General features: G+C 42.2%; 1 protein-coding gene and 2 non-coding genes across 3 annotated transcripts; all 3 read right to left on the bottom strand.

Moving 5' to 3' along the window:
- Window positions 1-8,125: 8,125 nt before the first annotated feature.
- Hspa8 (heat shock protein family A (Hsp70) member 8) lies at window positions 8,126-12,540 on the bottom strand. The gene is made up of 9 exons (XM_077796965.1): window positions 12,435-12,540; window positions 11,498-11,707; window positions 10,950-11,155; window positions 10,632-10,784; window positions 9,981-10,536; window positions 9,570-9,772; window positions 9,145-9,343; window positions 8,796-9,028; window positions 8,126-8,542 (listed from the first exon to the last, which is right to left on the bottom strand). The coding sequence occupies exons 2-9, from the start codon at window positions 11,700-11,702 to the stop codon at window positions 8,357-8,359; spliced, it is 1,941 nt and encodes a 646-aa protein (XP_077653091.1). The 5' UTR covers window positions 11,703-11,707; window positions 12,435-12,540; the 3' UTR covers window positions 8,126-8,356.
- On the bottom strand, window positions 9,427-9,514 carry LOC144254731 (small nucleolar RNA SNORD14). Its single transcript, XR_013343582.1, has one exon. It is a non-coding gene; the product is annotated as a small nucleolar RNA SNORD14 (small nucleolar RNA).
- LOC144254730 (small nucleolar RNA SNORD14) lies at window positions 9,840-9,925 on the bottom strand. Its single transcript, XR_013343581.1, has one exon. It is a non-coding gene; the product is annotated as a small nucleolar RNA SNORD14 (small nucleolar RNA).
- Window positions 12,541-12,930: the final 390 nt, after the last annotated feature.

A 12,930-nucleotide genomic window follows, 5' to 3' on the forward strand; every position in this document is an offset into this window, starting at 1 on the left:
AGTAAGGGAGAGGGATATTTAACATGCTGCAGTTCAAAATCAGGCCTGCACATGCCAAGTGACTTCTGAATATATTCCAGATATCCATGTAGGTGAAAAAGCTAGTTACATCTTGCAGCACTTCTCAGTACTCCCATTTCAGTGGTTTCCTTTAAGTAATGACCTGCCAATATTTGTCCCCTCCTTCATTTGTCCTTTCTTCCTCTTTGTCTCCTCTGTTGGCAGTTTTGTCTTGGATAGGTCTCCATGCTTAACAAATTTACTCAATTTGAGCATTATAACAAAACCAAATCTGTTAAAGGGCATCTCTGAAAAACCCAAAGGTCATGACACACTTAATGGTAAAATTTATTAAATAATTTCTTTTTTTTTAAGAGAGAGAGAGAATTTTTAATATTTATTTTTTAGTCATCGGTGGAAACAACATCTTTGTTTTGTATGTGGTGCTGAGGATCGAACCTGGGGCCACACACATGCCAGGCGAGCGCGCTACCACTTGAGCCACATCCCCAGCCCTAATAATTTCTTACTAAGATTGGCAACAAGGGCCTGGGGATGTGGCTCAAGCGGTAGCGCGCTCGCCTGGCATGCATGCGGCCCGGGTTCGATCCTCAGCACCACATACCAACAAAGATGTTGTGTCCGCCGAGAACTAAAAAATAAATATTAAAAATTCTCTCTCTCCTCTCTCACTCTCTCTTAAAAAAAAAAAAAAAAGATTGGCAACAAGGCAAGGATGATTCTCATCAGTGTATCCACCACTGTACTAATGGTTCTTGACAAAGCAATAAGGAAAGAAAGAGAAATAAAGGGTATAAAGAAATAAAAAATGGTATAGGAAGAGATAAACCATCTTGATTCACAAATGACTTAACAGCTTATGAAAAGAATCTTAATAAACTCTTTTTTTTAAAACAATAATTCTTAATTTATAAATTTTTTGTAGTTGTAGATGGACAGCATGCTTTTATTTTATTTGTTTCATTTTTCTGTGGTGCTAAGGATGGAACCCAGGATGAAGGATGAAAAACCTTGCCTAACACATGCTAGGCAAGTGTTCTACCACTGAGCTATAGCCCCAGCCCCTTAAGGAACTCTTAATAAGTGAATTTAGCAAGATCATACAATGCATAGTCAATATAGAAATTGGATTATATTCCAACAAGGAGTAACTAACTAGAAAATGAAATTCAAAAACAATTCCATTTATAATAGCATTGAAATCAATATAACAACACATTTAAGAAAAGATATGCAAGATTTTTTTCATTTGAAACTAAAAATTGACAGAAATTCAATAAGATCTAACTACCAGAGATATTTGCCATATTCATGGATTGGGAAAATAGTGTTATGATGTCAATTTTATTCAATTTGACCTGTAGAACCATTAAAATCCCAATTATAAGTCAAAAAGACTTTGCTTTCTTTAGAAATTGAGTTAACTTTTTCTTTCATTATTTTTTTTTCTACTAGGGATTGAACCCAGAGGTGCTTTTCATTTACAGAGGTACATCCTCAGCCCTTTTTTATTTTGAGACAACAAGTTCCTGAGGCTGGCCTCAAATTTATAATCCTCCTGCCTCAGCCTTCCAAGTTGTTAGGAATACAGGCATGAGCCACCATGCCCAGCAAGTGGATTTTTTTTTTTTTTTTTTTTTTTTTGGTGCCAGAGCAATTAACCCCCAAGCTACATCCCTGATCTTTTTATTTTTTGAGACAGGGTCTCACTAAGTTGCTTAAAGCCTTGCTAAGTTGCTGAGGCTGACTTTGAACTTGCACTCCCCTTCTACCTCAGCTTCCCCAGCTGCTGGGATTACATCAACTTTTATAATTTTTGTAGAAGAGCAAGGGCTGGAGTTGTGGCTCAGTGGTAGAGCACTTGCCTAGCACATGTGAGGCACTGGGTTTGATCCTTGACACTGCAAAAAAAAAAAAAGAAAATAAAGGTGTTTTATCCATCTACAACTAAAAAAATATATTTTTTTATTTTTTAGTAATAAGTGGATGCAATATCTTTGTTTTATTTTAATGTGCTGCTGAGGATCGAACCCAGTGCCTGACACATGGTAGGTGAGCACTCTACCTCTGAGCCACAACCCCAGCCCTAAAAAAATATTTTTTTAAAAAGATAGAAAACTGTCAAAAAAATATGAAAAAGGACAAAGGGGATCATACTACCTGATTTTAAGACTTACTATAAAACTTACTAATTAACACTTATAAAGTGACTAATCAAATTTTGTTACTAGGTCTAACAGTTCCAATTATCTATCACTGTATAACAAACTATTCTAAAACAGTGGCCTAAAGCGAATATTTGTAGCTATATTTTGCTCCTGAGACTGAGAGTTAACTGGTCTAGCTGAACAGTTCTTATTTTGATCTTTCATGAGATGCTGTTAGCTGGTGGCTGGAACTGGAGTTATCACCAACATTTTTAATTTATGTGTCCAATGCCCAATCAGGAGACCCACTCACCAGCTAGAATTGGAACCACTGAGGTTCGGTAGGCAATGTGGTCTTTTTATATAGGGAGCCTCAGGGGAACCAGACTCCCTACAGGGCAGCCAGAAATTCCTAGGGTGAAATCCAGAGAACCATGGGGGAGGAATACTAATTTCATATTCTAGACTTCAAAGTTCCCCAGAGTTACTTTCCCTACACATTCTATCCATTTAAGTTCATCCCCAAGCCCATATTCAAAGGAAGAGGAATTAGACTTCATACCTTGATGAGAGTAGTGTCAAAATTTTGCGGTGAAGGGCTGAGGATGTAGCTCAGTGGTAGAGCACTTGCCTACCCCCCAAAAAAAAAATTTGCAGTGAAAAATTATTCTGAGCCTTAAAAAAAGTATGGCACAGCACAAACTAGTAAGCATCTGGGAAGCTGATGGAAATACCACCTGTGACTCTTCAACCTTTCTAAGGCTTCTGATGAGATTAATTAGCAATGGGAGGTGAGTGAGAAGACAAGAAACCTGGGTGGGGGGAGAGAATTTTTTTTTTTTTTTTATAAGTCAACATGTGCCTGTTCTCTTTCACTTGGTCCTTTGAAACATGTTGTTCCCACTGACTGGTATGCCCTTCCTCTTTCCTCGGGCCTTCTCCTATACATTCTTCAGGATTGGCTTAGGCATTAGCTTCATTGAGAAACCCTTCTTCATCCCAAGCATGGCTGGGTAGAGGGCCCTTTCTGTGGGTGTCTTGGCTCTCTGAATTGGACCTTTTCTCAGTGCTCATTAGTGTCTCTTTGCTATCCATCCACTTGTTCATCCCTTTCTCCCTTCCTGGAGTTTAAGTTGCTAGAAGGCAGAAGGCAGTATTTTGTACTCCTTTGTGTCTGTAGCAACCTAGTAAGTGATGAATGACTAAGTTAAAGGGGGTGGAGATGGTGGAATATTCCTGAACGATGACAGAACTCAAAGCCACCACAGAGCAGCTACAAGATGTCCCGCTTTGTCCCAAGGTCTCCTGCATCAATTCCCAGCACAGGCTACTAGAGCTGGGCAAAGCTGGTGTGACAGAGTGATTAGCTAGTCCCTGAGTGTGAATAGCCAACACTGCAATCTGTTCTGCTGTGGCCTCCTCTCTAGTCTCCCCAAATCAGTCAACTCCTCTTCCCAGTTCCTCTCTGAGAGTAGATCGACCTGCTTCCTACTAAAACCTTAGACGCGATAATAGGAGGGAAAAAAAATAAAGGTCGAGAGTAGGACAATTGGTGGCAACGAGATGAACACAGATTAATGATGTGGACCTTGCCCTGGCCTCCCCAGCCTGAGATGGGGAAGGTTCATGGTTGATACCCATTAAAGGACTTAATGAAATAATTATAATTCACACCCCAGAGCATCAAAGAATCAATACTGGGGAACTTTGAGCCACTCTGGGTGTGGCATCACACTGGCTTCACAGTTCAGCACTGCAGGCAGAGCTGGTGGAGGCAAATGCAGTTGACATGGAAGTTGCATTAAAAGAGGGCAATAATAGATTAAAAGCTGCCAGGATCCTGGTGACTGGATGTCAATATCTTTTATCCCCTACCTCGCCCCAATTCTGCCCCCTCCATGCACTATTAGCCCAAATCAATGGGCTGTCAATTGACATCACCAGCTACAGCATTAATGCGAGCTCACAAAGGAAGCCCGGCCCTATATTATCACTTCTCTCGCTTCCAAATTACCACATAATGCAGGGCGCAGGCAGCTTGTGACATGTTAACACTATACACGATTTGTTGGGATTGGACTAAACATTTCACAGCTAAAGATTTCATCAGAGACTTGATGACACAAATAAACTACTATCCACGGGGAAATCACTGGAAATAATAGAATTAGGCATTGTTTGGGAATCTGGAGGGACAATGGAGGGATGATGATGGATGAAAAGAAGTGAGACCTACAGCTGGTGGCCTGCTGTGGAAGCAGCTTCAGGAAAAGGCTGCAATTAAAAGGCCATTTTGTTGGTCCTACTAAAGAACAAGTATTCAAATTTTAGGAGTTGAATTGTGCTCTCTCCCCACCATTAAAAAAAAAAAAAAAAAAGTTGAAATCCTAAACCCAGGACCTCAGAATGTGACCTTTATTTGGAAGTAAGGTCTTCACAGAGGTAATCAAGTTACAATGAATGAGGTCATCAGGTAGGCCCTTAATCCAATATGATTGGTATACCTGTAAAAGGGCAGATTGACACAGACATGCCAAGAGAAGCCATATGAACACATATGGGGAGAAAACAGCTAGCCATATAATTGGAGTGAGGCAAGGAGGACCTGAGGCTACCAGAGTCCAGGAGTCAGAGGACAGTTCAATTCCTCCTCTAATACCTTTAAGAGAGCATGGTTCCGCCCATACCTTAATTTCAGACTTCCATCTTGTAGAACTGCGAGATAATAAATTTCTATTGTTTTAAGCTATATTGTTTTTGCTTACTATAGTACCGTTAGGAAACATTATTAGAGCCCAGCACTGTGGTACATCCTGTAATTCATAAAGCAATTTAATAAAAAAAAAAAAAAAAGGATGAGGATGTAGCTCAGTGGTTAAGTGCCCGTGTATTTAATCCCCAGTACTGCCCCCCACACACACACACACCTATTTTTGTTACTAATAGTGATGGACCCAATTTTGAGCATCTCTGAGTCAGGCAAAGTGAAATGCTCTCAAACTGGCTTCATTTCATCCTCACGACAAACCAATAGTTGAGCATTTTAACCTCCTATCTTTACACAGGTAAAGATACTGAACTTCAAAAACAATGATTTGCTTAAGGTCACACACAAAGTGGCAAGCATCTTTCAACAAAAATGCTTCTGATGAATAGTTCTGAGGTTTTTTCAAGTGGTTACTTGCTTGTAATCTGCTCTTTTTTCAGTCCCCACTAATTTTTTCAACCCTTGGGTAGAGAATCTATATCCACCATAGTTTGAGATTTCAATGTCACAAATAGATGATTAAAAACCAAGAGCATAGCCACTTCAGTTCCTCAAAAAGCTGGAATCTTGTCTTAAATATCTATTGTTCCTTCTCATCCATCTATCCAATTACCTTTAACAGATCTCTCTACTTCCAAACCCATTGGGTGGGATGGACAGCCCTGCAGCCACTTGCTCATTAACTGATGAATAAGTTCTATAAAAGAATGAGTTTTTGTTTTGATCTGTGTGACTACATGGGTGATCTTAAAAACACACCAAAGTCAGTCATGAAAGACAATTCCACTCACATGAAATGTCCAGAATGGACAGATCTTTCAAGGCAGAGAATAGATTGATTGTCTAAGGTTGGAAGTGGGTGGTTTAGGAAGAAATGCAAATGGGATTTTGGTATGACTAAGTTCTAAGTTGACTGTTGCATAGTTCAGTTCTGTGAACAAATAAATTTATAAATGGGTAAGTTACATGTTAATTGCATCTCAAAACTTATATACATTTTTTAAAAAGTAGTCTTTTGAGAAGTGGAACTTCAGGAGATAAGAGTAGCAATAGTGGGATCAGGAAAAGCCAGAGCCTTTTCCCACTGAGCTACCCAACACCCACAAGGCCTCAGAGGACTAAATTCCTTACCCCTCCAACCTCACTGCCAAGTACCCAAGAAAATCTGTATTCTGAGGATGTGGCTCAAGTGGTAATGTGCTCGCCTGGCATGCGCTGGGTTCAATCCTCTGCACCACATAAAAATAAAAAATAAGATGTTGTGTCCACCGAAAATTGAAAAATATTAAAGAAATTCTGTTTAAAAAAAAAAAAAAGGTATACCCCACCTCACTGCCAGCTGGGAATTCTTTGCCTAGAACATGAACATGAGTATTCAGAGCTGACTTCCTCATTTGGTTAGAAAATTTGTCACAGCCTCTGACAAGGTTTACAGTGTCTTCCCCAGGTATCCTGGTGGTTGTTTTAATCAGCTACTGCCATCTAGTGGACAATGACTCCCTTACACCTATGTGAACACTGTCCCACCAATCACCCCATTCTACATTAATACAAAAGCCCACTTGAAAATCCTAGGGTCTGAACAATATAAGCATTTGAACAAAGAACTGCTTACAAAAACTCTCATCTTCTCTACCTTAATTATAGAGAATACTTTTAATTGCTCGGGCAAGAGAATCTAAGTTGAGATCAGCCTACCCAATTTAGCAAGACCCTGCCTCAAAGGGCTGGAAATTGTAGCTGTGGTCCAAGTTTCCTTGGTTTCAATCTCCAGTACCCCACCCCCGACCCCCAAAGGCTAATTACACTGGCTGAAACCTTGAAAGCTATAGTGGGTAACATTATAAGTCTCATACAATCATAACTTTCCAGAAAGCTCAAGTTTTTACCATCCTAGATTTATATACATTCAACAGGTCCAATTATCTTAACCCCTATAAGGTTGGGATGGGGAGTGCCAATACTCTCACGGTTACTTTCATCTTTAATTTGTTGTATATAAGCAGAATGCATTACAGTTCACATTACATATATAGAACTGTACTTAGGGTAGTAATGTCAGATTCCATCTTAAAAAACAGCTTCTGAATGTAGGGGCTCCTGTTCCCATTTTTTTTAGTTGTAGTTGGACACAATACCTTCATTAGTGGCTCTAGAACCCAGGGCCTTGCACCTGCTAGGTAAGCACTCTATACCACTGAGCCCACAAAACCAGTATTTTGTCTTTGAGGAACTATGGCAGGATAGTCCCAGAAGCTAACACTGTAAACATCCAGACAAAGTTAATGCCAACAATCTGGGATGCTATAAATCCCCTAGTTAAGGACCCAAACAAAAATAACCAAGTCTCTTGAGATTCAGCTAATAGCTATATGGACTAACTACATCTGCTGCAAATATTGTACCAAAGGGCTGGGGATGTGGCTCAAGCGTGTGCTCTGGGTTCGATCCTCAGCAAAGATGTTGTGTCCGCCAAAAGCTAAAAAATATTTTTAAAAAAGTTAAAAAAAATATTGTGCCAAATCATTACCATAAGCCCATAACCACATATAATTATAGCTGGGCTACCACAAAGCAACATGAGATTAATGCCATATACAGGCATAAGGTTTCTGAGACCAAGCTTGGCAACTTAGAAAAAAGGGAAAAAAATGTAGTTTGGTAGCAAAGTAGTCTGGGGTTAAAAAGCCCCAAAAAGCTATGAAAATCTTACCATACATGAGCACATGGATTTAACTCCAAGAAATGACAAGATAGGCCAACTTAAACTCAGGAACATAGCATAGTAATTCCCTGTTGGGACTCAACCGGCCACTAGGTGGCATAAGCCACTTTCTGTGCTTTAGAAAAGTACCTATACACCATGTGACCCACAGGAAGTCACATTTCCCATGAACTCAGGAATACCTTTGGTATACACTTCTGTTCTTAAGTTAGCCAAAGAGGCACCCAGGTAAATTAATAAGCCCTTGTTCTGATACATTGGTTTCTGCCCTTCTTAACTGAAGACACTATTGAAGCTTTTAGGATGAGCAAGACTTTTCACTTTTGTTACTCAACTTCATAGCCAATTCTGCCAAATTCCACCCATAGAATTGGCTTTAAAACTTGTCACTTAAATCAAATGGCACACTACCAATGTTACTCTAAGGCCTTACCAGAAGCTAATAAGAGACAAACTATATGGTGCCAATTTTTAAATACAGTTTTATTTAAGACATTGCATTTTCCACTCACAATACAGTGTTTATAAAGTGCAATGTTTATTTCCTTTCCCTGTGTACATGTTCCATATTCAAGTATTGAGAATGCCCAGTAATTTACTATAGCAGCAACTTTACAACTGCCACAGAATTTGCTACAAATTTGGGCCCTTCCATGTTTTACTGTGGAACGATGCTACAACTGTACTTGGGCTGGCTTAATCAACTTCTTCAATGGTGGGCCCAGAGGAAGCACCACCAGAGGGAGGAGCTCCTCCACCAGGGAATCCCCCAGGCATTCCTCCTGGCATGCCTCCTGCGCTCTGGTACAGCTTGGTAATGATGGGGTTGCAGACTTTCTCCAGCTCTTTCTGCTGATGTTCAAATTCTTCCTTCTCTGCAGTCTGAAGGGAAAAAAATAACCATTGTAAGTTTACTTATAATGCACCTAATATATTCATGGAGCCCAGGGCTAGTTAGAAAAAGCACATCACACTAGGTCTTAGTCTTGGGTCACTCAGACATCCAAGGAAGGTAAACTGCCAACATTGTCAAATTCTGGTGGAAACTGCGAATGTCTGGACCTTTCATCACTGTGACCGTTATGCCAACCCAGAGTCTATGCATCTCTTCACTGCTTAGCAGAAAATTACCTACCTGGTTCTTGTCCAGCCAGTTGATGATTTCATTACATTTGTCAAGAATCTTCTGTTTGTCCTCATCATTTATCTTGCCTTGAAGTTTCTCATCTTCAACAGTTGCTTTCATGTTGAATGCATAGGACTCAAGTGAATTCTTGGATGACACCTTGTCCCTCTGCTTTTCATCTTCAGCTTTGTACTTCTCAGCTTCCTGGACCATGCGCTCAATGTCTTCCTTGCTCAAACGACCTAGAAAATTACAAAATCTTCAGTAGGTCCCTGTTACAACTTATCCCTTGGCCTACAGTGGGGGACACTTCAAATGAATCAAGACCAGGTAAGAGAGCCTTATTTTCCAGACTAACCTTTGTCGTTAGTGATGGTAATCTTGTTTTCTTTTCCTGTACTCTTGTCTACAGCAGAAACATTCAGGATGCCATTGGCATCAATATCAAATGTGACTTCAATCTGAGGAACACCACGAGGTGCAGGGGGTATGCCTGTGAGTTCAAACTTGCCAAGCAGGTTGTTATCCTTGGTCATGGCACGCTCACCTTCATATACCTTGAGGTCAACAATAACAGAAATTAATCACCATTAAGACTTAAAATTTCTGTGCTATAAACTCATTAGGAATGAATAGTCAGTCGCTCAGACATCCAAGGAAGGAACTGGCCAACACAAAATTGTTCTGGTGGAAACTACGAATGGTTTTGGAATCCATCATCACAGCGAACAAGATTTTCTTGGTTTTACATAACTGCTACAAGTGTTAATAAACAACACCTACCTGAATGAGCACACCAGGCTGGTTGTCAGAGTAAGTTGTGAAGGTTTGTGTCTGCTTGGTAGGAATGGTGGTATTGCGCTTGATGAGGACAGTCATGACTCCACCAGCAGTTTCAATACCAAGGGAAAGAGGAGTGACATCCAACAGCAGCAAATCTTGAACGTTTTCAGACTTGTCTCCAGATAAAATGGCTGCCTGGACAGCTAAAGAAAATATTAAAAATTAAGAAGAAAAAAAGCAATTTCAAATTACCTCATTAACCCATTTCATTCGCTCAGACATCCAAGGAAGGAACTAGCCAACACAAAATTTCTGGTGGAAACTACGAATGGTTTTGGAATCCATCATCACAGCGAGTTGGTTTGGGCCCAAAAGGCTGCCTATTATAAATAGGTTAAAATTTGAGATTACCTGCACCATAAGCAACAGCCTCATCAGGGTTGATGCTCTTATTCAGTTCCTTTCCATTGAAGAAGTCTTGCAGAAGCTTCTGAATCTTGGGGATACGAGTAGAACCACCCACCAGTACAATATCATGGATCTGTGACTTGTCTAGTTTGGCATCTCGAAGAGCTTTTTCTACAGGGTCAAGGGTGCCACGGAACAGGTCAGCATTCAACTCTTCAAATCGAGCACGGGTAATGGAGGTATAGAAGTCGATTCCTTCATAGAGAGAATCAATCTCAATACTGGCCTGAGTGCTGGAAGAGAGGGTACGCTTAGCTCTTTCACATGCAGTACGGAGACGTCGGACAGCTCTTTTGTTCTCACTGATGTCCTTCTTATGCTTGCGCTTGAACTCTGCGATAAAATGATTGACCATTCTGTTGTCAAAGTCTTCTCCACCTAAGTGGGTGTCTCCAGCTGTAGATTTGACCTCAAAGATTCCATCCTCAATAGTGAGGATTGACACATCAAAAGTGCCACCTCCTAAATCAAAAATCAGCACATTTCTTTCAGCTCCAACCTGCCATTAAAAAATAAACTTATATGTAAATTACTGACAGCTAATAACAAATCCTAAATCTAGATTTGCATTCGAAGACAAAAACTAAGACAAACCTTTTTGTCCAAACCATAAGCGATAGCAGCAGCAGTTGGCTCATTGATTATCCTAAGTACATTGAGACCAGCAATGGTTCCAGCATCTTTGGTTGCCTGACGCTGAGAATCATTGAAGTAAGCTGGCACTGTGACCACAGCATTGGTAACGGTCTACAATAAAGTAACAAAACACAGAAAAACCCAGATTAATAAAGTTACAGTACAATTTGTTTTACTTCGTCCCAGATTCAAATTAATTAACATGCACTCAAATTCCAGTTGGAACCCCCCCTTGTTAAATTCCTACATTGTCCAAAAAAAAAAACACAGCCTCACCTTCCCAAGGTAGGCCTCTGCAATTTCCTTCATCTTTGTCAGAACCATAGATGACACCTCTTCTGGATAGAAACTTTTTGTCTCTCCCTTGTATTCTACTTGGACTTTGGGCCTGCCTGCATCATTCACCACCATAAAGGGCCAGTGCTTCATATCAGACTGGACAACAGCATCATCAAACCTCCGCCCTATCAGACGTTTGGCATCTGTAAAAGAACAATCAGGCATTTTATTGCATTTCACCTTCTAACATTAAAACCCAGGCCTAGACTAGGGTGAAGTTCAGAGTGAATCCTCAACATTCTGCAAAGGCCTAATTTTCCAGCAACACATAAACCCCCCCATGCTTTCTCAAATGCCAAACTCCTATGTGGGAAGTAATAATAGTACATCCTAGTTTACTCTAAAATTAAAGGATTACTTAATACCTAAGAAATACCCTATCCCAAGAAAAATATTTCCCTACTGCACAAGACTCATTTAGTAAGCCAGAATTCCTCACATGCCCTGCTCCCTAGCCCTTAATACTCTGAGAATTACATACTTACCAAAAACTGTGTTGGTGGGGTTCATCGCAACCTGATTCTTTGCAGCATCGCCGATCAATCGTTCTGTGTCAGTAAAGGCGACATAGCTTGGGGTAGTTCGGTTCCCCTGATCATTGGCAATTATCTCCACTTTTCCATGCTGGAAGACACCCACACAAGAGTAGGTGGTGCCAAGATCAATGCCAACTGCAGGTCCCTTAGACATGGTTCCTGGGAATAAAATTAAACACGTGTTTTGAAAATCCAGTGAAGCATTTTTAGTGTATTCCCCCTTCTTTAGACCACTTAAGAATGGCTATAACCACACAGAAGATTATGCTCAGTACTTCTTTACCACGCAGGAAATCAGATTAGTAATGCTGCAGTACAGGTTGCTATGCCAAACCTAGCAGAGCCCGCCCCTGCCCGAAGGGACCATCTGCCCTGAAGGTCTGCGACGTTGCTGAACACGTGGCCAACACCTACAGGAACCCCGGTGCAATCCCCGTTGCCAAAGCCCGGGGCTCCGCGAGTTGCAACGGCCCTTCTTTCCCCACTACCCTAAGAACCTCCACTCTGGGTGCTTGCCAAGGGCGGCTTAAAAGCAAAACGACTCAGGAAAAAGCAGAGTCAAGGCCTGGCTCCGATTCCCCTAACCAAGGCCACAGCGGATGCGGCGCCCCTCCCCCAGCACGCAAGGTCTTATTTAACCGGGGCAAAGGGGCGCCGCCCTGCCCCTGGGTCGGCCGCAACAACCTGAACTCGGCTCCCCCCTAACTTGCAGGCCGCGGCCAACGCCAAGGCCACCCCTTGTAGAGAAAGTGCTGCCTCACCGATCGCTAGTCTTCCCCCGAAAGCTCCAGGGAGCTGGTCTGGAGACCCCTGGCAGCAAGCCCGCTCAGTCTGGGATACACGCTTCCCCAGAATCTTCCAAGGACTTAAAGGGCAAAGGCCTTACCGTTTGTGTAGGCCGGAATCTACTCGCGAAGAAACCGCACACACCTCAAAAGCTGCCACCGCGTTCAATGAGACCGGTTTCCGCCCGCCACCCTGTCTCTTATACCCCGTCTCAGAACCTTCCAGAAGGGGCCCGCCCCCGCCGGCTGTTCATCATGGTCGCCTCAACCAATGAGTGCTTGGCTACCTCTGTAAGCTCCAATGAGGAACCCGTATTCGCTCCTCAAGCCTCACCCCCTCCCGCCCCCGTCCCACCCCCCCTCGCGATGACGCACCACCGCAGCGTTCTGGAACTTTCATGCTCGACCCCGCTCTCCGAACGGCCCCGGGGAAAGGGAGGGTGGGGCCAAGAGAGCCCGCGCGCGGGAGTCTTCCGTCACTCTAGGCGGGGGAGGGGAGCGTCCGCCGCGACGCAGGCGCCCGCAACCAGCGCGGGCGGGAGAGGGCGGAAGGAGAAGGAGGAAGAGGGGCGGGCACACTTGGAAACAACCAATGGT

This window comes from Urocitellus parryii, chromosome 4 (genome assembly GCF_045843805.1).
Source record: "Urocitellus parryii isolate mUroPar1 chromosome 4, mUroPar1.hap1, whole genome shotgun sequence".
Classification (NCBI taxonomy): Eukaryota; Metazoa; Chordata; class Mammalia; order Rodentia; family Sciuridae; genus Urocitellus; species Urocitellus parryii.